The sequence below is a fragment of the Hemitrygon akajei genome, chromosome 13, assembly GCF_048418815.1.
Source record: "Hemitrygon akajei chromosome 13, sHemAka1.3, whole genome shotgun sequence".
Classification (NCBI taxonomy): domain Eukaryota; kingdom Metazoa; phylum Chordata; class Chondrichthyes; order Myliobatiformes; family Dasyatidae; genus Hemitrygon; species Hemitrygon akajei.
Genome location: NC_133136.1, coordinates 58,281,980 through 58,307,746, shown reverse-complemented (window position 1 = coordinate 58,307,746; position 25,767 = coordinate 58,281,980). Strand labels below are relative to the sequence as shown.

The window sequence follows — 25,767 nt, the reverse complement described above, 5'->3', positions numbered from 1 at the left end:
TAAACACCTCTAATGAGTAATGATGAAAATTTTAAGTTCAAACTTTCTCAGTTATTAAATAATGGAATACAAGGAATATAGTTTGAACCACAAAAAACAAAGCATTTATTTTGTTTAAAGGGGAGAAATATGAGGCTTGTACCATTGGATAAGTCATTCGGTAGCTCCCTAAGCTCTGCTCCTTCTTTTCCTGACAATTGCTGAACTGGCTAGCCCAATGAAACTTTGTAAATGAACCAACTTCAAAAAAAAATAGAGGGCTACAGGTAACCCTAGGTAATTTCTAAAGTAACAGGAATAGATAGAGTGGACAGCCAGCACCTCTTCTCCAGGGCACCACTGCTCAGTACAAGAGGACATGGCTTTAAGGTAAGGGGAGGGAAGTTCAAGGGGATATTAGAGGAAGGTTTTTCACTCAGAGAGTGGTTGGTGCGTGGAATGCACTGCCTGAGTCAGTGGTGGAGGCAGATGCACTAGTGAAGTTTAAGAGACTACTAGACAGGTATATGGAGGAATTTAAGGTGGAGGGTTATATGGGAGGCAGGGTTTGAGAGTCGGCACAACATTGTGGGCCAAAGGGCTTGTATTGTGCTGTAGTTTTTCTATGCTGATGGTGGGAGATGATTATTTATGTTGTTATTTGCACCAGGGCAGGGCATTATATAACTAGAAAACTTTATAGAACTAGGAGCTTTGAGCAGTGCCCAATCAGAGAGATCAGAAGCCTGAGAAGACGTTGTTCATTCAGGTTTACTGACTGAGTACAAAAGGCAGTGACTTACAGCAGTTTTGGAGCTTTGAGCAGTGCCCAATCAGTGTACGGGATTGATTGAAAAGTGAAGAGGAGCAAATGGGGTGGCCATAGTTGGAGTGGGCAGAGTTACAATGGAGATTTTGAAACTTTAGCTCTTCAAGGCTTCGGTGAGGAAAGGCTTCAACCAGAGAAAGCAAAAGAAACTGAAGACAGTTTTCTTTTCTTCCCCCATAGTTCAGTTGCTCTGTTAGGAACAGTAGAGATGCCAGGCAACATCCTTTTGTGAGATGTGGGAAGGCAAGGAGACCTCCAGTGTAACAATTATACCTGTGAGAAGTGTATCCAGCTGCAGCTTCTAACACTCTGCATTAAGGAGTTGGAGCTGAAACTGGATGAACTCCAGATCATTCGAGAGGCTGAGAGCGTGATAGATAGGTCATATAGGGAGGTACAAGGTGCAAGACAGAGGGAACTGGGTAACAATTAGGAAGGGGAAAGTGGTTAAACAGCCAGTGCAGAGTACCCCTTTGTCCAACCCACTCAACAATAGGTAGACCACTTTGGATATCGTTGAGGGAGGGGAGTGGGGAAATGACCTAGCAGAGGAAAGTCACAGCGGTCAGGTCTCTGGCACCCAGTCTGACTCCACAAATCTTAAGGGGGGGGGGGTGAAAAAGAGGCAAGCTGTAGTGATATGGGATTGTTAGTTAAGGGACCATAAAGGAGATTTGGTGGATGAGAATGAGATTCACGGATGTTATGTTGCCTTCTGGGTGCCTGGGTCCAGGATATCTTGAATCAAGCACTCTTAAGTGGGAGAGTGAACAGCTGGAAGTTGGCCCATGTAGTAAACAATGACATATGTAAGAAAAGTGATGAGGTTCTGCAAGGTGAGTTCAGGAAGAAAGGTTCTAAGTTAAAGAGAAGGACCACCAGGGTTGTGATCTTAGGACTGCTACCTGTGCAACGTGCTAGTAAGGCCAGAACTAGGAAGATTATGCAGTTTAGCACATGGCTAAAGAACTGGTATAGGAGAGAGGGCATGGATCATTGGATTCTTTTCCAGGGAAGGTGGAAGCTGTACAGAAGAGAGTTAACTGGAAGGGGTCTAATATCCTAGTGGGAAGGTTTGCTATTGCTGTACTGGAGGTGGAGTTAAACTAGAGTTGTAGGGGGGTGGGAAACAGAGTGCCAGAACAGATGGTGGAAAGGTTGTGGAGACAGATGTTGTTAAGACCTGAGACAAAATCAAGAATCAAAAGGTTGAGCATAGTGCATATTTCAATGGAAGCTGTATCATAGGAAAGGCAGATGAGCTCAGGGCATGTATCCACCCCTGGAATTATGATATTGTAGCCATTAGTGAGACTTGGTTGCAGGACGGGCAGGCCAGGCAGCTCAATATTCCAAGGTTCCGTTATTTTAGAAGGTGATTTTAACTTTTCACGTATTACCTGGGACTCCCATACTATACCAAGACCAGATGGGATAGAATTCGTCAAATATGTTCAAGAAAATTTTCTTAATCACTACATCTAAGTCCCAACGAGAAATTGTGTGATACTTGACCTACAACTAGGGAATGAGACGGCAGGTGACAGAAGTTTGTGTAGAACACTTTGCATCCTGTGATCACAATGCCATTAGTTTAAAAGTAAATAAGGGAAAAGATAGGTCTGGTGCACAGGTCGAGATTCTAAATTGGAGAAAGGCCCATTTTGATGGTATCAGAAAGGATCTGGCATGTGTGGATTGGGACAGGCTGTTTTTTGGCAAAAGTGTACTTGGTGAATGGTAGGACTTCAAAAGTGAAATCTGAGTTCAAAGCTTGTACGTGCCTGTCAGAATTAAAGGTAAAGATAACAGGTGTAGGAAACTTTGATTTAAGAGATATTGAGGCCCTGTTTAAAAAAAAAGAGTGCATTATTGGTAAAAGCAGGTAGGAACAAATTAAGTGCTTATGGAGTACAAGAGATGCAAGAGAACACTTAAGAAAGGAATCAGGAGGACTAAAAGATGTTGCCTTAGCAGACAAGGTGAAGAAGGGAAGGGGAATCAAGGGATTTCACAGATATGTTAAGAGCAAAAGGACTACAAAGGACAAATTGGGCCTCCCGGAAGATGAGAATGGTAATCCATGCATGGATGGGGAGACCTTAAATGCATTTTTTGCATCTGTGTTTACTCAGGAGGTGGACATATAGTCTATAGAAGTGAGGCAGAAAGCATCAACTTCATAGACTCTATACAGATTAAAGAGAAGACGCTGTTTGCTGCCTTGAGGCAAATCAGGGTGGATAAATCCTCAGGACCTGACAACACGTACCCTTGTGCCATATAGGAGGCAAGTAAAGAAATTCCCACAGCTCTAATTTAAATTATCCTTAGCGACAAGTCAGGTACCAGAGGATTGGAGGATAGGCAATGTTGTTCTGCTGTTTAAAAAAGGCTCTATAAACAAACCAGAAAATTATAGGCCAGCAAGCCTGACATCAATAGTGGGAAAGTTAATTTTTGGAAGTTATTCAAAGGGACTGGATATACAAGTATTTGGATAGACATGGACTGATTAAGGATAGTCAACATGGCTTTTTGAGTGGTATTATGTGTCCAACCAATCTTATTGAGTTTTTCCAAGGAAAGTTGATAAGGTAAAGCAGTGGATGTTGTCCACATGGACTTCTGTAAGGCATTTGACAAGGTCCCGCACGGAAAGTTGGTCAAGACAGTTCAGTCACTTGGCAATCAAGATAAGGTAGCAAACTGGATTAGACATTGACTTTGTGGGAGAAACCAGAGAGTGATAGTAGATGATTGCCTCTCTGACTGGAGGCCTGTAACTAGTAGAGTGCCGCACGGATCAGTGCTGAGTCTATTGTTATTTGTCAATGATCTGGATGACAATAAAGTTAACTGGATTAACAAATTTGTGAATGACTCCACGGTTCGGGTGTAGTGGACAGCAAGGAAGACCACCGAAGCTAGCAGTGGGATCTGTATCAGCTGGAAAAATGGCAGATGAAATTTAATGATGTTGCACTTCAGTGGGTCCAACCAGGGTAGGCCTTATATCGTGAATAGTAGGGCACTGAGGAGTGTGGTAGAACAAAGGGATCTGGGAATACAGGCCCATAATTAATTGAAAATGGCATCACAGGTTGATAGGGTCATAAAGGAAGTTTTTGGCACAGGAGATGAGATTATTATGCTGATGTCGTCTTAGACATTGGTGAGACCTAATTGTCTTCAGTTTTGGTCACCTACCTTCAGGAAAGATGTACATAAGGTTGAAAGAGTAGAGAGAATATTTACAAAGATGTTGTCGGATCTGGAGGGCCCAAGTTATATGGAAGATTGAATAGGTTAGGACTTTATTCCTTGGAACATAGAAAATTGAGAGGAGATTTGATACAGGTATATAAAATTACAAGAGGTATAGATGAAGTATAAATGCAAGCAGGCTTTTTCCACTGAGGTTGGGTGGTACTACAACTAGAGGTCTTGGGTTAAGGGTGAAAGCTGAAAAGTTTAAGGGGAACATGACGGCAAACTTCTTCAGTCAGAGGATCATGAAAATGTGGAACAAGCTACCAGCACAAGTGGTGCATGCAAGCTTGACTTCAACATTTAAGAGGAATTTGGATAGGTACAATGCATGGATGGTAGGGGTATGGAGGACTACGCCCCAGTGTAAGTTGATGGGAGTTGGCCGCTTAAATGGTTTGGCACAGACATTGGCCTGTTTCTGTGCTGTACTTCTCTATGACCCCATGACTCTAAAACAATATTTGATAGATTACAGGAAGAGTAGAATAAGGATGGCAGATGCAGGAGACAGCAATTGGATGACTCAAAAAGGCATTAAGGATGGCATTGAAGATACAAGAGTTGCTGAAGTGGAAATGTGCAAATGGCTAAAAGTGAAGGAGTTGAAAGAAATACAGATGAAAATGAAGGAAAAATAATTTGGTTAGATGGCAAAAGGGATTGGAGAACGGAAAATCATGTACAATAAAGGCAAGAATGATATGGCCTTTTGAGAGGCTGAAGTGAAGCAGAAACTAAAATTGGAAAGAAAAGACAAATGCATTATGAATTTGTTCTCTGGTCATTTTTCCAACGGATTCAAAATAATTTTTACAAAAGTAATTTCAAATCAACAACAAAATCTATGTAACAGCAAAAATAAAACAGGAAAGAATAATACGAGCAACACACAAAATGTTAAAGGAACTCAGCAGGCCAGGCAGTATCAATGGAAAACAGTACAGTCAATGTTTCAGGCCAAGACCCTTCAGTATAATATGAATTTAAAGGAGAGGTGCCATGAGTCCAGTAGATGATGGAAATCAAACAAGGGTGAAGAATTGCACAACTTCATATCTGGAACACTATTTCAGCAAGCAAGTTAGTGTATGGCTAAGAGAGCCAAACAATGAGGGTTTTCCAAGAAAGGTGTGAACTTGAGAAGAAAGGACATTGAATGAGTACAATTTGGTAGAAAAGAACTGAGGCCATTGTTTAACTACTGGTTTTGGAAAAGAAGGGTGACAAAGACCTTTTAGATGAAGAGGAGACAGTGGAATAAAGAGGTGGGGCGATACGAAGGGCTGAGAATAGTTTCTAACTAGATTTATCCAACATGTAACAAGTAGTTTAAAAACACCCAGAATGGCATGGTGCATTTGGCTACTTGTTGTCTCCCAAGAACGGTACAAGTAATTAAGCTTCAACATACATGCATTCTACGTAGAGGGTTGCCATCTTGCAATGACATTTGGTTCTGATCATCTGCGAACATGGAGCACAGACTCCTTCATGACATGGCAGAGTGCATGGGTGAATGCAGCCAGGTGGCCGAGGATAGCTACATGCTTCTTCACACACTTGACAATCTTTACTAGCCTATTCAAAACAGATAAAAAAGTAACATTCAATTTTCTATAATTCATGACAGACCTAAAAGTTCAATCAGGTTAAAGTGCAATCAGTCTATCACATGATAATCAATAATATCAAGCAAGAGTCTGCAAAGAAAGGGAGGAATGGGTTAGCCTGTATTTTTTTAAAAATCTGGAGCACAAAGATTCCAGCATATTAAGATTATTGGGATGTTTTGCTAAAACACTTGCAGAACAGCATTTCAACTTTTGACCATGAGATTGAAGTTTTCAATGAAAATACTCACTCAATTCCTATCCAATTTTCAAATAACTAATGCTTTGTCTCCCAATATATCTGCAGCTTTTCAACAAGAAAATGCGAGATGCTGTACTTTTTGTACACTCCAGACTTTAATATTACACTGACATAATGATCTTATTAAACTGCAAACTGTGCATTGCCCAACTCCTGCAGAGAGGAAGACATACTTCTATGCAAAATCTTTTCTCCAAATTTTAAAAGTGAGATTACACTAGGTTATATAAGTGATGCAGTCAATTAAAAAGACATCTAGGTATCATTACATTAGGAATATAATGTTTTTACATTTCTATGACTGTAGTGTTACGTACCCTGTAACTGGGTTAACAGACCAGCAGAAATGGAAGGATACGTTGGAGTCTGATGGTACTGTAACTAAAGGTGTTTATTAGTAAACTAAGCAATACAGTATCAATAATGCAAATATACATATAAAACAGGTTAGCAATAATAAAAACAGAAGTGTAGGAATAAGAATCAACAGTAAAAAAACAAGCTCTATCAACGTCTAGGGGTAAATGAATAGTCATAAGGGAATATAGAGTTCAGTTCAGTTAAGTTTGTGCTGAGGTAGTTGTTGTTGTGTTACAATTGTTGGAGAGAGAGAGAGCGAGAGTTGAGCAGCTGCAGCAAGCAAACCTTCCGTTGTCTTCTTGTTCCGTTGGGGTCATTGGTTATGACCCTTCCATTCCTGGCTAGACCGTTCTTCAGTGGTGGACTCGTCACCCAGGCAAGGATGGACACACGCACAAGTCCCCACCGGTCTGCCTTCATCCACCCTACACCAGACCAATTCTCCTGAACCGATCCTCCAGGCCCCCACCTTCCTGTGGGTGCACAACACTCTTTCAATGTCCACTGGTGTGTCTGAGGGTGTCTCCGCAGACCCGTCTTTTATCCCCACTAACGGGGTATCAGCCATCCAACAACTCAATATGTCCATGTCCATCAAACTAAGCCACTCCTGCTGTCTCCTCAGGAATGTTAACGGGCAAAGAAGCATCCTTGTAGCGAAAGGTAAATAATCAGTGAAGAAGCCATAATACATAAATCATTTGTCTCTCTCTCTCTCATCTGTAGCAGATGTTTCTACCTCTATTCTTCATCTCTCTCTCTCATTAGCAGCATAGTTCCCGGGGGGGGGGGGGGGGGGGAGGGGGGTTAGCTCTGGACCCCATTTCCATCAGATCTGTTCAGCACACATAACACCCCCACTCTTCAAAGAATTTTCACCAGGGCGAAAATTAACTAGCAAGGCACATTACAGAGTCTAATATAGTACAGAAGTGGTCATTAACTACAAGAATAACACAGATATACTTTCAAATTAACACCTGGATAAACAATCAGCAATTACATTGTCAGTCCCCTTTACATGCTGTATTTCAATATCGAATTCTTGTAACAACAGACTCCACCTTAATAACCGCCTATTTTTATTCTTCATGTTAGTCAAAAATACCAAGGGGTTGTGATCAGTATAAACTATCAATGGTTTCTGTGCCGAACAAATGTAGACCTCAAAATGCTGTAACGCCAGGATAAGTGCCAGTAATTCTTTTTCTACAGTGGAGTAATTCTTAGCTTAGGTGTATATTACAGAATTGGAACCAATACATGTGTGATTATGATGTAGTACATTACAGAAGTTTGTGCAAATACTAATCTATATTTCACTTTTAAACTTAACATCCAGTCAATCTACTATGATATTGTCTTTATCTTTCACAATCTTCGTCCAAAAAAAAATCAAATTTCAGCAAAACCAGATCTTGTTATTCAAAGTGGCATTTGGTCAACCCTTGCCTCTTTTCCACTTAACTCTTACGTGATCAGCATGCTCACCAGCCCAGATTAGGCCTTCACAGACCCCCTTCACAGGGGCTAGCTTATCACTAATGTTTTCCAAACTAAGCCCATTTGCTGAACTTCCACACAACTCATGAATTTTAAGCAAGTCATTAATTTTATCTTCAGGATCTTTAATTCTATTAGTTTCCAGTTTAACATCTGCAGGTGATCCCTCTTGGTCAAAACAACACTTCAAGTTTTGCCTCTCCAAATCACATACTTGAACAACATCACCAAGTTGCTTATCTTTAAATTTCAAAACAAACTGTAATTGATTCGCAGGCACCTTGTTAACAAACCATTGTTTAGTTAACAGTCCCTTCCCTTTGATCAACAGTCCTGGAACCAAACCCGACTTTAAATTTCCCTTATCTAAAAGTTTAGGAACAATACTTCTCCCTTTTCCTTCAATAATATTCACATCACCAGCTTTCATCTCATCATTAACTGTTAACACAAGTGACTGAGAACCCTCACTTTCCACTGGTGCCAGGGTCAACCCCTTACTCACTGAACCAAGTCCATCTGACCCAAAAGGATTGCATTCCTTTTTAACCAAATCAGACATCTCAGACCTTTCCTGAGCTTCAGCACTAGGTTCAGTACCCTGTGCATCCACAGGTACCTTCACAACCTGAACACAGGCCAACGGGACATCTGCCTCTTCTAGGCTTCCAATACCAATCCCCATTTCAAATTCCAAGTTCCCCTGATCCTCTCAGTTACTCTCTGGGCAACTCCCATCTGGAGTAAACTCAATTTTGCATGTTAAAACAACCTCGTCTGCTAACACAGCAGACTCCCTCAAGGTAGCGGCATCCTTTTCATCTAGGACTGCCCTCACATCATTGGAACACACTTAAATTCTTCAACTACAACCAGCTCTTTCAAGCTACATAAATCACCGGTGCCCAACCCTGGACCTTCTAGCTGCCACATCTGTTTCTCATCTTGGGTCTGTGTCTCCATAAATTCCTTCCTCATTCCAAAATGTCCACCTAAAGGTATCTTATGGGCAAGATGCAGAATTCTATTCCTTGCTAATGGTAAATCCACCTCCTCTCCTTTACTTTCCTTAACCCCACTATTCTCCGTTTTACCACCCTCTAACCCCTCTTGGTACAGGACTGGTAAAAACGTCTCAGCTAAATCAATGCTGGACTCATTTAAACTGGTTCCTGTCTCAGCCGCCTTTCTAGACATGCTGCGAGTTACTGCGCAGGCGGGATAAATCTTGGAATCTATGGGCGGGTCCCCAGCACTTACAGGCTTGCTCGTCAGCTTCACTGCTGAATACACATCCCCACCTGCAAGATTGTTAACGAGTAGGATTTCCACGTTGCCCATCGGTAGTTCTGACCGCACCCCTATTTTGACTGGTCCAGATACCAGGTCACATTTCAGAAATATCTTGAACAGTGGTACAGCCTCAGTCCCTTTTCCGATACCTTTTATCACATTTACCTCCCCAGTCTCAGTCTCAGCACCGAATTCTAACACCTTCCTCAGGATCAATGACTGACCCGCCCCAGTATCTCTCCAGATCCGCACTGGAACTGGGGTTTCTCCTTCCTTCAGATACCATCCCTTCCGAAATAAACTTCTCGTGCCCCTTTTGGGCTCTATCTAACCTCACCTTCCTCATCGGTCTGTTGACTGGCTCAATGCAACCAGTCGGAGTTGTCGTCTTTCCTTTTCCTGTCTCCTTCTTCGGAGCAAAGCACTTAGATGCTATGTGAACAGCTTTCCCACAATTATAACACGTAAAACTGGGAACCTTCTTGCCAGTCTGCTTTTCTTCCTCCTTCCTTTTCCGGTAGTTCCCGGCTTATTCTCTGCCTTAGCCAGTGGACTTTCTCTACTGTCCCTACTGCCTCTCTGGTAGCTCTTATTTGGGGGAAATTCTATCTTGTGGGTTAAGGCATACTCGTCTGCTAACTTGGCAGTCGCAGACAGAGTCTCTGCTTCCTTCTCATCCAGATACGCTCTCATACCTTCAGGGACACAACCTTTGAACTGCTCAATCAGCATTAGCTGGAGCAGTTTGTTATAATCCCCAGTGACCCCTTTCGAGGCACACCAACGCTCACAATACATTTGCATCTCCCGGACAAACTCTAAATACGTGCGGTCCCATGGTCTCCTCAAATTCCGGAACTTCTGCTGGTATGTCTCTGGAACCAACTCGTAACTCCTCAGTCTAGCCCTTTTTACTTCATCATAATCTTTAGCCTCATTCATAGACAATGCAGAATAGGCTTGCTGAGCCTTTCCCTTAAGAACACTTCGTAACAGAACAGCCCACTTCCTCTTAGGCCAGTCCTGATTCATAGCAACTTTCTCAAAATGGAGGAAGTCCCTATCGACATCCATCTCCTCAAACAGGGGTACCAACTTAACCTCCTGACCAATCTTGAACCCCTTGTCTGGGTCCACTGCCTGGTCCCCTCCCTTCGATGCCTTTATCCTTTCTTTTTCCAGCTCAAACTGCCTCTCTCTTTCCAGCTCAAACTGCCTCTCTCTTTCCAGCTCAAACTGCCTCTCTCTTTCCCTTTCCTCCCTCTGCCTTTCAGCCTCCTCCCTTTCCCTCTCTACCTCCAGCTTCCTCATCCAGATCTCATGCTCCCTTTTCCTTTCCTCCTCCCTTTCCTCTCTCTGTCTTTCTACTTCCAACTGTTTCATTCGGTACTCATGTTCGTACTTTATTCTATCCGCCTGAAGCTGAACCTCAGCCTCAGTAAGTGGTTTACCCTCAACAAACAACTCTAACGCCTCCTCTTCGAATTTCCCCTCGGCTACATAATGATGCGCTATGAACAGCTGAACCTGAGCCTTCTTCATGCAAGTGGTCACCTTAATCTTTAACTTCCAAGCAAATCCCAGCAGTACATCCCTTTTAGCCTCACCCAGCCCCTCAAGGGTTGGATCCGCCACAAACTTATTAACCTCAAACTCCATTTCTGCTGTCCGCCTCTTTCGTTTCCCACACAACCAAAGCAGATAAGGGAATGCACCCCAATCAAATCACCGGCCCCCCAATTTGGTAAGCAAATCCCGAGACAAGGCCCCAATTTGTTACGTACCCCATAACTGGGTTAACAAACCAGCAGAAATGGAAGGATACGTTGGAGTCTGATGGTACTGTAACTAAAGGTGTTTATTAGTAAACTAAGCAATACAGTATCAATAATGCAAATATACATATAAAACAGGTTAGCAATAATAAAAACAGAAGTGTAGGAATAAGAATCAACAGTAAAAAAACAAGCTCTATCAACGTCTAGGGGTAAATGAATAGTCATAAGGGAATATAGAGTTCAGTTCAGTTAAGTTTGTGCTGAGGTAGTTGTTGTTGTGTTACAATTGTTGGAGAGAGAGAGAGAGTGAGAGTTGAGCAGCTGCAGCAAGCAAACCTTCCATTGTCTTCTTGTTCCGTTGGGGTCATTGGTTATGACCCTTCCATTCCTGGCTAGACCGTTCTTCAGTGGTGGACTCGTCACCCAGGCAAGGATGGACACACGCACAAGTCCCCACCGGTCAGCCTTCATCCACCCTACACCAGACCAATTCTCCTGAACCGATCCTCCAGGCCCCCACCTTCCTGTGTGTGCACAACACTCTTTCAGTGCCCACTGGTGTGTCTGAGGGTGTCTCCGCAAACCCGTCTTTTATCCCCACTGACGGGGTATCAGCCATCCATCACCTCAATATGTCCATAGCGAAAGGTAAATAATCAGTGAAGAAGCCATAATACATAAATCATTCGTCTCTCTCTCTCATTTGTAGCAGATGTCTCTACCTCTGTTCTTCATCTCTCTCTCTCATTAGCAGCATAGTTCCTAGGGGTGGGGGGGGTTAGCTCTGGACCCCATTTCCATCAGGTCTGTTCAGCACACATAACAGTAGCCACATATGGCTATGGTGACACAAGTTAATTTTAACAGAAAATGCAATATTTCCCACACAATGCAAGTAAATATACTTGACATCTACATTTTTAAAAAACATTTAGTCAAAATGATCATGTAATACTACGAGTGGCCAGTCCAACATGGCATTTTACCAATTTAATGAAAACACATGCATGCTCTTACAGGAAGTTACGGATCCTCAACCATCAGGCTCCTGAAGCAGAGGGGCTAACATCACACAAATTAACAATAAACAAAACAATTTCCCAAAGTATTGGAACTGGGGTTTGCTAGTGCTGTATTGGGGGGGGGGGGAAGAATGTTAAACTAAAGTTTCAGGGGGATGAGAAGCAGAGTGCCAGAACAGATAGTGCAGTGGTTGTGGTTAAAGAGGTTGTTAAGCCTACATACAAAGTCAGGAATTGAAAGAGCATGTGGAACTAATGCTCTGACTGGAAATCCCATACTGTAAAAGGAATAGCTGGGAAAGAGTTTGTTAAATGTGTTCGGAACAGTTTCTTAATCAGTACATAGAATTCCCAACTAGAGAAATAGCAATACCAGATTTCTTATTAGGGAATGAGACAGGGCAGGTGACAGAAGTTTGAATAGGGGAGCACTTTGTATCTAGTAATCGTAAAGCCATTAATTCCACGGTGATTATGGAAAAGGATGGGTCTGGCTCTCAGGTTGAGATTCTGCATTGGAGAAAGACCAATGTTTATGGTATCAGAAAAGATCTGGCAAGTGTGAATTGAGACATGTTGATTTCTGGCAAAGATGTACTTGGCAAGTGGGAGGTCTTGCAGAGTGAAATTCAGAGTGTAGCATTTGTATGCCCCTATCAGAATAAAAGCCAAGACTAAGAGGTGTAAGGCCTTGGTTATCAAGAGATATTGAGGCCCTGGTTAAGAAAAAGGTACAGGCAGACAGGAGGTACTCAAAGAGTATAAGAAATGCAAAAGACCACTCAAGGAGGAAATAAGGAGGGTAAAAAGAAAACACAAGGTTGCGCTAGTAGAGAAGGAGAATCCCAAGGACTTCTACAGATACATTAACAGCAAAAGGATAGCGAAGGACAAAACTGGTCCTCTGGAAGATCAGAGTGGTAATCTATGAATGGAGCCAAAAGAGAAGGAGATCTTATTTAGATTTTTTGCATCTGTATTTAGTCAGGAGATGGACACAGTCTATAGATGTGATGCAACGCAGCAGCACATTCATGGATCCTATACAGATTACAAAGGAGGTGTTTGCTGTCTTGTGGCGACTAAGGGTGGATAATTTCCCAAAGACCGACAATGTGTTCTCTCAACACAAGGCAAGTCTAGTGTAGAAATTGCAGAGGCCCTAACATAGACATCTAAAACATCCTTAGCCAGGGTTGAGGTGCCAGAAAACTGGAGGACAGCTAATGTTGTTCTGTTGTTTAAAAAAGGCTCTAAGAAAGAAGCCCGGAAATTATAGGCTTGTGAGCCTGACATCGGTAGTGTGAAGCTTATTGGAAGGTATTCTAACAGATTGGATGTACAAGTATTTGGATAGACAGGGACTGATTTGGACAGTCAACAGTTTTGTGCATGGCAAGTCGTGTCTAGCCAATCTTGTAGAGTTTTTTTGAGGAAGTTACCAGGAAAGTTGAAGGCAAAGTAGTGTATGTCATCTCCATAGGCTTAGGCAAGATCTTTGACGAAGTCCCACATAGGAAGCGGATCAAGAAGTTTCAATTGCATGGCATTTAAGATGAGGTAGCAAATTGGATTTGACATTGGCTTTGCGAAAGAAATCAGAGAGGTTGCAGATGGTTGCCTCTCTGACTAGAGGCCTGTAAATAGTGGAGAGCTGCAGGGATCAGTGATGAGTCCATTGATCTGGATGATAATGTGCTAAACCAAATAACACCAAGATTGCTGGTGTAGTGGACAGTGAAGAAGACTATCAAAGCTTGTAGCGGGATCCAGACCAGCTAGTGAAATGGGCTAAAAAAATGGCAGATGGAATTTAATGCAGACAAGTATGAGGTGCTGCATTCTGGGAGAACCAACCATGGTAGGCCTTACACAGAGAGCGGTAGGGCACTGAAGACTGTGGTAGAACAGAGGGATCTGGGAATACAGTTTCATAATTCTTTGGAAATGGCATCACAGGTAGATACTGTCATAAAAAAATGTCTTTGGCACATTGGCCTTCATAAATAAATGTAACAAGTACAGCAGTTGGGAAATTATGTTGTAGGGGGTAGAGCGACGTGATGATGGCGCTAAACAGCAACTCCTTTGCTTGCATCTTTGGAAACAGCTTGATTTCTATCTTTGATATCCCTTTTTTTCTCTTTCAAGGTTCTTGTGAAGACCCTGACCTGGAAGTATGCTTTGACTTCAGTTCTTTGTGGGAATGGGACCACTCACAGGGCCTCACGACCGGCCACTTTTCAACATGCCAAAGACGCGGCCTAGAAGACTAGCGCACCTTCAGGATGCAGGATTTCCGTAGCACTGGCAGTGGGTGGATTCAAAGCTGCACCGCTGTTGCCACCATCTGCTGTGTTGAGGGAGTACAAGGAAGATCGGAGGCAACAGACTTGATGTTGATCAGCAGCACAGAGTTCAGAAAAGGCGATGCAACAGACTTTCAACACCATAAGTCAGCCAGTTGTTTTGTTATGTCTCCCCCTCACTGGGAAACGGAAACACCTCTTTTACCCCTTATGAGGGAGAGCGAGCGCCTGTGGTATGTCGAATTACTGGGTGAATGAGTAGTCTTTGGGGTACCGCGAGTCCGTATTTATATTGATGCTCTCACTGGGGGGGGGGGCACTGATGCTTTTTTGCTGATGGGGGGGAGCCATTGCTTTGCTGCTTATCTGTGGGATGGGGGAGCTTTGGGGTTCTAACATTTAACTCATTCTCTGGGGCACTTTCATGGATGTTTGTGAAGAAAAAGAATTTCAGGATATTTCAGGACTTTAAATGTACCTATTGAATTGGATAATACTTTGGTGACTCTTAATTTGGAGTACTGTGTCCTTAGATAACATGGACCATTCCTTAGAGTATTGCATAGAGATCTGGTTGTATTCTGGTTGCACCAGAGTGAAGAGGTAGCTTCTCTGGATAATGCTGGAACTGGAAAATATTAATTTTGAGGATGTGTATCCTCCTCTATTAATATTAAACATTAATATAAAAGTTAATGTATAAAGGGAACATAAGGGTGAACTTCTTCAGAGGGTAGTGAGAATGTGGAATGAGCTGCCAGTGGAAGTGGTCCATTTCAGAATTTTAAAGAAATTTGGATAGGTACATAGATGGGAGGTTATGGTTCAGGTGCAAGCTGATGGGACTAGGCAGATTAATGGTTTGGCATGGACGAGATGGGCTGAAGGGTCTGTTTCCGAGATGTAGTGTTCTATGACTCTAAAAGCTATAAACCAGAAACTACAGAAGTCCAGAGATTTCAGCATCTCTTAAGGAGAGGTGCTTAAAACGCCACTGAAAATGATCTAAAGTGCTTGTAGAATGTGCTCAATATACTGATTCTCTTGTACTGATTTCTGTAAGTCATTTTACAGTTACATTAACCCTGATTCCAGAACCTTCTAAGCAGCCTTTGCCAGAAAATTTTAAGAAAGGAGAGCTACGTATCAACTAGGATGAGAAATTTGCATCCCACTAATTAAAATGTAAGAAAATGTAAGGGTTTCTCTTTTTATGTTAACTGTTAAGGCTAATAAAATGGCTTCACTGTAATATTAACTGCTGAGGTAATGGGTTTTCTGTAGCAGCGTGTTTGGGTTATAAATATTGATAACGGGACTTTTATCCAATGAGAGAGATGTTATTCTTTCTTGTCTGTCTAAAGCTGTTAGTTTGCGCGGGCTTTGGGGGAGAAGCTACGAGGAGGATGAAGAGAGAAGACGTGACTTGACGAGTCAGTGGGTTGCCCGACCCTCTGTTATAAAATCTTACTTGTCTAACCGCATATTGTGTACTGTTTGTTATTTTGGGGTACTGATCTGACATAGGGGTCTCATCACGAGGCATCCACCCAACCAAGAGTTCTAAAGTTTGGCTGGGTAGGGGGTTATTACCCCTGGGAACACGCCGCTAGGCAGAGCGAGTGTTACAAAAATATTACAGAAATTAGGGTTGTACTTTCTTGAACTGACCAGCTTAAATTGTGATTTGATTGAACTTTGAAGTGTCAAGAAGAATTACAAGTTTATAGGGAATCCAACTCTGCTGGTTGGGAATTGAGGATATAGCAATATAATCTAAAATCCATAACTTTATCTTCCACGACTTTCATTAACAATGGTAGAAATGAACCAATTTCTACCAATACCAATTAATAAGAATATTATCACAGATCTAACTGAATGGGAATAACCAGCTCAAAGGATGAAAGAATTTTCTTTGGAGTTTCTATAGCCATCACTTATGGTCAGAAATTGCCGAACAGGCCAATGGAAAAACAGGGTACTGTTCATCAGGATGCTAAAATGGGGTATGAGTGTGCAAGAGAGCACAGCTCAATATATGCCCCTGCAAACTAAACAAGCACAATGCACAAAACTGGGACAACAGATTACGTGATTGATATATTGAAACATGCATTAAATGCATAAACCTAATTAAATTCCTTAAGTTTACCTACCATATAAATTCACTACCCCCTTGATACTTTAACATCTTCCCCATCATCTCACATATTTCCAAAAAGCCCAATAAAAGTGAACATCAATGCCTTAATGTACCAACAAGCTTCTTGCACCTTTCATTGCTCTGGATTCAACAATCAAAGTTGCTTGCCATATCTGGCATCCGTAAACATTCAATACTTTTTGTATGACCTCTGCTTCGTGGCTCCCTTACCCTAAAATCTAACATCCTTACCCTTTATACACGTACAAATACAAGCCAATGTGACAAACTTAATGCCTCTCTGAATGGTCTTGCAGACCACCAATTACAAATTGTTATCTAAAAACATAATAAATGTGGATTATACAACTGTTACTGACTTCAGCATCAAATATAGGCTCAACCAATTTTGCAAAGCCTTCTTTACAAACTTTCAACAGTTGCCCAAATTGGGTAAGCCAGTCTACAAACTGGTAAAATAACAGTCTGACACATACTTTGAGAAACCTACCATTCTGCCAAAATCCCATGACGCCTCTATCAAAATTTTTGTTTACATTCTGTCACATCACTAGGGCAAGTCAGCAACAATGTTCACCACAGTGTACAGACAGGAGCAAGTCAAGATGAACTCTAGAATTTATGATGTCTCAAATGCTTCCTTCTTATCACCTACTGGTTTTAATCACTTGAATGCTGGTGAAACATTTCAAAATTACTTCCTAGTGATATCCTTCAGCTAATGAATCAGTAGTCTCCCTAGAAATAAAACTGATTGAAGCATAAAGCACAGAATATATACACACAGTTATTATAAGAAATGCCTACCATTCCATGCCCAGACCACATTTTGGTAAATTATATTACTCAACTGTCCTTCTCCTAACTCCATACAGGCAGAGGCTAAACAGCAAAGCACCCGAGATTAGGACAACAAAGGTGGTCATGGGAGGCAAAGGAGCAGCTATTGGATTGTTTCCAGTGGACTGGGCCATGTTCAAGGACTCATCTAGATATCTGAATGATGGGTGTAATGGACTTTATTAAAACAGTTGTCGACGAGTGTCCCCACAAAATTATAGAGTATTCCACAACCAAAAGCTCTGGATGAACAATAAGATCCACAATCTGCTGAGGGCCAGATTAGAAGCATTCAAGTCTGGTGACAAAGAAATTTACGTGGTCCAGATGAGCTCAATGCATTCTATGCTCGCATTGACTGTCAAAACATGGAGGAACCATTACTCCCACAGCTCCTGATGATCCTGTTATTTGAGTCTCCAAGGCCAACATGTGAGCAGCCTTCAAGAAGCTGAACTCACGAAAAGCATCCAACCCAGATGGGCTACCTGGACCAGTACTAAAAACCTGTGTGAGCAACTGGCTGGAGAGTTCACTGAGATCTTTAAACTCCCATTTCAGCAGTCTGATTTATCTACCTACTTCAGGCAGGCTTCAGTTATATCAGTGCCTGAGAATAATGTGGTAAGCTGCCTCAATGACTATCGTCCAGTAGCACTTACATCCACAGCGATGAGGTGTTTTAAGAGCTCGGTATGGAACATATGAACTTCTGCCTGAGAAGCTGCTTGGATGTGCTCCAATTTGCCTACCAAATCAACAGGTCCATGGCAGATAGCATCACACTGGTTCTTCATTCAACCCCAGAATAGCTGTATAGCAAAAACGTCAACTACAACTCAGCATTCAATACCATTATCGCCTCAAAGTTAATCAACAAGCTCCAAGATCATAGCCTCAGTCCTTCCTTGTGCAATTGGATCCTCAATTTCCTGACTTGTATCTCCTCCACAATGTCCAGCGGCATTGCCGTGGACATTGCCGTGTATTTAGCCCGCTGCTCTACTCACTTTATACTCATGATTGTGTGGCTAAGCACAGACCCAATGCCATATTCAAGTTTACTGATAACTCCTTTGTTGTAGGCCAAATCAAAAGTGGTGATGAATCAGCACATCAGAGGGAGACAAAAAATCTTGTGAGGGTGCCATATTACATGTCAGTCGCCAGGCTTTTGAACCAGAGGGGATAACTTCACTCAGTTCAATTGCCCAATCATAGAACTGTTCCCACAACTAATGGACACCCTTTCAAGAACTCTTTGTCTCATGTACTTGATAGTTATTGTTTATTTATTATGATTATTTCTTTCTTTTTGTATTTGCAGTTTGTTGCCTTTTACATGCTGGGGTTGAACGTCCACGTTGGTGTAATTCTTTATTCATTCTGTTATGGTTATTATTCTATTATGGATTTATTGAGTATGCATGCAAGAAAATGAATCTCTGATGATAGGTACCATGTAGATGTGCTCATTGGTGGGAATGTGTTTACCAATGATTGACTGCACCATATTCACTGCTTTTTGTAGGATTCTCTGTTCAAAGCATTGATGTTTCCATACTAGGCTTGAATATACCAGGCAGCCAGTCAATATACTCTCTACTAAACATCTATAGAACTTGTCAAAGTTTTAGATGTCATGCCAAATCTTCGTAAACTCCTAAGGAAGTAGAGGTGCTGCCGTGCTTTCTTCGTAATTGCACTTACATGCTGAGCCCTGGATAGGTCCTCCAAAATAGTAACACCGATGAAATTAAAATTGCTGACCCTCTCCACCTCTGATCCTCCAATGAGGACTGGCTCTTAAACCTCTAGTTTCCTTCTCCTGACGTCAAAAATCAGCTCTTTGGTCTTACTAATATTGATTAAGAGACTGATGCTACGGCGCCACTTGGCAAAATTTTCTATCTCCTTCCTACATGCTAATTCATCACCATTTTTGATTTGGCCTACAACAATGGAGTCATTAGAGTAAAGCAAGTAGAGTTGCGGGCTAAGCACATAGCCTTGTGGTGCACCTGTGCTGATGGAGATCACAGAGGAGATTTTGCCAATGAAAACTGAAAGGGGTCTGCAAGTGAGGAAATACCATGAATTAGAAAATCACAAATATTATGTAATACAGATAAGGAGATGAACAAAACTCTACAGTGGCTGTGTGGAGGAAATCAGAAGAATGGCAAATGTATTAACTTTTATAAATCTCAAAAGGAGCTCTTCTGCAAGTACAAGTAGGTCAGTTTAATACCTCTAGCAAAAAATGTTTTGGGACTTAAGATAAAATTACTTTATAACCAAAAAAATAATATGCAGACAGAATAAATTATGGAAAGAAAGGTCATTATTTGTAAACTTGATAGCTTCATGAACAGAAAGGCAAAAGAAATGTATTTTTAGTGTTTATGCAGCTTTTCTATCTGGAATCCATGGGAAATGGGGTAGATGCTCCCATTTATTCAAATATATTGATTAGTCATGAATCAGACTCACGTTTATTTTCACCAACCTGTATGATGTGAAATTTGTTGCTTTGCTTTGCAGCAGCAGCAGCAGTGCAATGCAAAGATACACATAATACTATAAAGTACAAAATAGAATAAAAAAAACAATGAGGTAGTGTTCATGGACTGCTCAGAAATATGACAGGGGAAGAAGCTGTACTTGAATCATTAAGTGTAGGTCTTCAGGCTCCTAGACCTCCTCCCTGAAAGTAATGTGAAGAGGGCATGACCCAGATGGGGAGGGTATTAAATAATTGCTGCCTTCTTGCGATGAAGCTGGCTGAATGTACAACACTTTGCAGTTTCTTGTAATCCTGCGCATTGGAGCCTCTATTCCAAGCTGTGACACAGCTAATCAGAACAGTCTCCACTGTACATCGACAGAAATTTGCAAGTCTTTAGTAACATAACAAATCTTCTCAAACTCACAACAAAGAAGAAACGGAAGCACACCTTCTTTATAATTGTATTAATCTGTTGGGCTCAGAACAGTTCCTCAGAGATTTTGACACCCAGGAACTTAAAGCTGTTCAGCCTTTTCACCACTGACCCCGCAATACGGTCTGGTGTGTGTTCTCTCAACTTCCTCTTCCTGAAGTCCAGAATCACCTCCTTAGTCCTGCTGATAATGAAAATGAGGTTGTTGCTGCAACACCACTCAACCAGCCTGAACTCCTCCTCATTGCCAAATATTTTACCAATGGTTTCATCTAATAATTTACATTGTACAGTGTTTGAGTTGTGCTTAGCCACACAGTCAAGAGCATAGAGAGTAGACCTCACTTCTTGAGATACAATTGCCAGAGAAGAAATGTTTCACTGACCATACTGACTGCTATCTATCATTAAGCTGAGAATCCAATTGCAGAATTAATTACAAAGTACACTGCAGAATGCTGTGGTCAAAGCAACATGTACAACAAGCTGGAGGAACTCAGCAGGTCGGGCAGCATCCGTGGAAACGAGCAGTCAACATTTCCACAGATGCTGCCCGACCTGCTGAGTTCCTCCAGCTTGTTGTATGTGTTGCAGAATTAATTACAATGTCCTAAAATCCATAACAAAGGATATAGAATACAATGAATAAAATACTGAACTACAGGTCTCACAGGCAAGATAAATAACATATCATGATAGGGGATACAGGTGTTCCCCCGCTTTACGAAAGTTCACTTTACGCCACTTCACTTTTATGAAAGACCTACATTAGTACCTGTTTTCGCTAACCGAAAGAAATCTGAAGAGGATTTTCGGTTTTATGAAAAAAGGCGCCCACTTTAAACTTGTGTTTACCCCGAGAAAGACTACCATGACATTGAAGCCTTGCACGGGCAGGTGTGCGCGCATGTGTGTACGTGCTGATTTTTTTTCTACAAATCGGTTTTTGGCTAAGTACCAATTCTGATAAGTGAAACTACACTGTACATACATTATTTCTACTTTATACAGTCTGTGTATTTATCATATCATTCCTGCTTTTACTATATGTTAGTGTTATACAAGGTTTTAAGTGCTATTTGGTATGATTTGGTAGGTTATTATTTGGGTTTGGGAACGCTCAAGAATTTTTCCCATACAAACTAATGGTAACTGCTTCTTCGCTTTACGCCATTTTGGCTTATGAAAGGTTTCGTAAGAATGCTCTACTTTCAGATAGCAGGGGAAACCTGTACACGTTTGCTCCCATGGCATTACTCCAACATTTACTTAGGCACTCTGTTTAACCAGGTACTTAGACTTGCTCAGGCACTCCCGTCGACCAGGTACTTAGGCTTGTCTGCAAAGACAAGTATTTCAGGTTGTATACTGTATACATTCTCTAATAAATTGAACCATTTGAACAATTTGAAGCCTTACCTCTGAAATGCCAGTTAATGAAAAGTGCCAATAAGTGAAGCTCTAGATAATCTAGTTTTATCAAAATTCAGAAGGAATTGGACAAAGACAATAGCATTACATTGTATTCAGTTCAAAGATTGCTTCCACTCATTAGTTTTGACGTGAAGCTAGAGAAAGAGCATTTACGTTTGCAAGACGTGAATGCTACTGAGAAGCTTACTAAGTTAGGTGTAGTGGTAAATTCTCACTCTAGAGAGCATGTTTGAAAAAAGTTGAAAATAAAGGAAATTTACCAGAAGTAAAACCTCAAATAAGTTTTACAGATGATTTCACAGAATAGAAAAATATACTCTGAATGGATTTATTACCTGTTGTTCATCACTTCCATCCAGGAAGGTGATTGCATGACATTCTAACGCACACGTGTGATTCCCACAGGCCAAGCGTCGCCCACATGGCCTTTTACAGGAATATGGCTCTGCCGCATGACAAGGTAAAGGGGTTATCTGAAAGAAAATAATCATACATCATAGCTGTCTTATAACCAAGGAAAACGTTAAATTAAGTAATGTACGAGGAAGAAGTACTTCCAAATTAGATAAGTTCCATGCAAAAATCAAATCATATACATTTTGAAACCTTCATATAACTTCAAAATTATTTCAGCTGTATGCCTGTGTAAGTTAGCTCAAAGGTACCCCTTGGTAAGTGTAGCACAGTACAAAGATGGCCAGAGTCAAGGATTGGCAATATGGGTCGGGTGTGCTGTTAGAGCCAGCTGTAATGAGTATGGTTTGCTGTGTGGCAGCTTCAAGAAAAGAACAGGTAGTTAGGTGGGTAAGTATAGGGGTTTGAGCTTGATAGGTTTGTAGCCAGAGCTGGGGACTGGTATGCACCAGGGCTAGTAGCCAGGGTAGGATGTGAGAGGGCATACACATGTTTGAGTGGGAGTGGCATGGATCCCCTCCTTATTCTTTATGTACAAGTACTAATCCCCGGTATCCAGTCAGTTTGGTTTACCTTGCATTGAATCACCATCTTGCTATTTGAAGGCCCTGCAATAGCTAGTGTAATGGCTACCCTAATATACAACACATAGTAAACTTATGTGAAGCTCAGGATGTGAAATAGCAGTACTTCTAAAGTGATGCTTTGAAACTAACATAGATATACTGAGTGTTCTACATTAGGCAGGAGATGGCCAGTTAATTAACTCTTTCTTCTGGAGGGGCAAATCTTATGTCTTATAAATCTTTAGCATTACATAGTTTTATATTCTGGCCCTCTCAAAATTAATGTTAACATTACATTTGCCTTCCTTACCACCAATTCAACCTGCAAGTTTGCCTTAAGGACTCCCACGTCCCTTTGCACCTTTTCTGCTTCCCTCCCTTCAAGATTGGAGTGACATTTGTATTTTCCAGTCCTCCAGAACAATTCAAGAAACTTCTCATTCTTGAAAGATCACTACTAATTGCCTCAACAATCTCTTTGGCTACATTTTTCAGAACCCATCTGGTCCAGATGACTTATCCACCTTCAGACCTTTCAATTTCTCAAGCACCTTCTCCTTAATAATAGCAACTACACTCACTCCTGCCCCCGACACTCTCAAACTTCTCGCATACTGCCGGCATCTTCCACAAAGACTGGCACAAAATGCTAAGAGTTTGTCTGCCACTTCATTGTGTTCTACTAAAGCACACAAATGACCATGTAGCAATGATCCCTACTCCCTTGCTCGTTGCTGAGCTACAGACTACATATATCTCAAGGCATTGGAAAGCTACTAACACCATCCCAGCAAAATTCACTGGAAAGATAGGGAACCAACATTAAAAGGACCTCTCCCAAGCTAAACCCAAGTTGATCATAACCATGATTTCACAGTTACATTCTTTTCCCTTGTCTTTCCATTCAAACAATACTTATTTTCTAAAAATCAGCTTAAGGCTGGTTACTTTTATCCCCTTGACCCTTTCCTACACATCAACACCCTGCCCAGCGCTGTTTCTACCTTTTTGACTCATTGTGGCAGCAAGTATTATTTTCAAAGGGGAACTACAAATTTTACATGCAACACAGATGTAGTGGGAAGATTAGCAATCATCAACTTTCTTTCCAGGATTTCAGGAAAGTATGCGGCCTTTCAAAATGTTGACGTTCAAAAGAGATAGGAGAATTAAGATATTTGGCCAATTGAGTGTTTTGCCATGACTGAATTTTTGCCAACCCATTCTACTGCCTCATCCCCATAACCATAATCAACCCCCCCATTACCAATCAAGATTCTATCAATCCCTGCCTTAAAAACACCCTAAGTTCACAGTCTTCTGTGGCAATGAATTGACAGATATACCAATACTTTACTGAAGAAATTCCTTCTTATTTAAGTTTTAAAAAGACATCCTTTTATTCTGAGGCTGTGCCATCTGATACCATGCTCTTCTACTGATAAAAACATCCTCTCCATGTCCACCACCCTATCTGGGCCTTTCAGTATCTAGTAGGTTTCAAAGAGACCACTCATTCTTCTGAACTCTATCTAATAGATACAGAGACAAACACTCCTCATATGTTAAACTTTTTGTTCCTGGGATTATTCTTATGAATGCCTCTGGACCTTCTCCAGGGCCAGCACGTCTTTCCATAAATACAGGGTCCAAAACAGCTCACAATATTCCAAAATGTGGTCTCACCAACACTTTATACATATTTACTTCTACATTCTAGTCTTCTGGAAATGAATGATACCAACAGGAAATAACGTCAGTTGGAAGAATGAATCCTTTGGCCTTAGCTTCCTAAGAGATGCTTTCTTTTTAAAGATAGAATTGTCATGACAGTTTCATTTTTTTAAAAAGTGACATTGACGACAACCATTTGGCCATTCAAATCTAGTCATACCTGAGCATACACGTCACTTCAAAGCCTCCACACATCTCCCTATAGCTTATTCTCTCTCATAAGTATTATCGACTGCCCTCCAAGTGTCCTTTCACTTCTCTTTAATACCTACAGTACAGAGTAGTCAACTGACCTACAAATCAATATTTTAGGATGACAGTGAAAATGGTGCACATGAAAGAAATAAGTATAATCATACCAAGAATGCATATACAAGCTATAATTGTTTTCAATAACATTAAAATAAAAATATAGGACAGATATCATATTCTCTCCACCCCAAAACCTACTATTCTGTTTTGGCATAATTCATTCCAAATATTTTAAGGGGCAATAAAAATATGAAGTCTGTACCATTAGGAAGCAGTCATTAGAACTATGAAATCCCTTTAGACTGTGCTGTGCCAAGGTATTAAATCTAGAGAACTTCCAAAAGTTTCAGCTGCTTTTTAGATCTTAAATACTCCTGTTTTTATCATTTACTATGATCATAACTTCTATACTTCCTTCCTTTGAAAATAAAAATACTCTTTAGTATTACAGCCGTATAATAAAAATATTGGCATTAGGTCCTGAGACAAAAACATAAATAGTTGATAAAAAAAATTCAGCTCATTGATTTTAAATACTTTTTTAAATCAGCAACAAATTAAGTTAACATTAAATTAAGTTGCATGCATGAAATTCAGACACAGAACAAAGTTACAGTTACCTTTTTGCAATATATTTATACAGCCTTCCTAAAAATATTAGCATTTTTGCCAAGGTACTTAACAAGCAATGGTTTACGATAATCATTGAGAGACAAATTTCCAATTATTTAACATTTTCAATAACTCAGATGGGATAGAGTCAAATAGCTAATAAGAATGTAAAATGCTAAACAGGTAGCATTTGTAGATGAAAACACTGAATTACAAAACAAATCAGTGAGCAAGGGGACAAAACAGTGGCAAGTCACTTTCAAATACATACCATCATCCACTTACAAGGTAAAACAAGTATATATAAAGCAACACTTTTTCCCAAAAGTGTTTGAACTGGGGTTTGCTAGTGCTACACGGGGGGGAAAGAGAGTTTAAAACTAGAATTGCAGGGAGATGGGAACCAGAGCACCAGAACAGATAGTGCAGTGGTTATGGAGAATGTTGTTAAGCCTACTGTCCACATGGACTTTAGCAAGATCTTTGATGAGATCGCACAAAAGAGATAGGTCAAGAAGGTTCAATCACATGGGATTTAAGATGAGGTAGCAAATTGGATTAGACATTGGCTTCGCTGAAGAAATCAGA

At 41.0% G+C, this 25,767-nt stretch overlaps 1 protein-coding gene across 1 annotated transcript in view; it reads right to left on the bottom strand.

Moving 5' to 3' along the window:
* nfxl1 (nuclear transcription factor, X-box binding-like 1) overlaps window positions 1–25,767 on the bottom strand; it is a 103,472-nt gene that overhangs the window by 22,303 nt on the left and 55,402 nt on the right. Inside the window, exons 16-17 of the mRNA XM_073064711.1 lie at window positions 21,937–22,074; window positions 5,493–5,659 (exon numbers count right to left, since the gene is read on the bottom strand). Coding sequence (XP_072920812.1) covers window positions 5,493–5,659; window positions 21,937–22,074 — 305 coding nt within the window. The remainder of the gene's footprint in view (window positions 1–5,492; window positions 5,660–21,936; window positions 22,075–25,767) is intronic.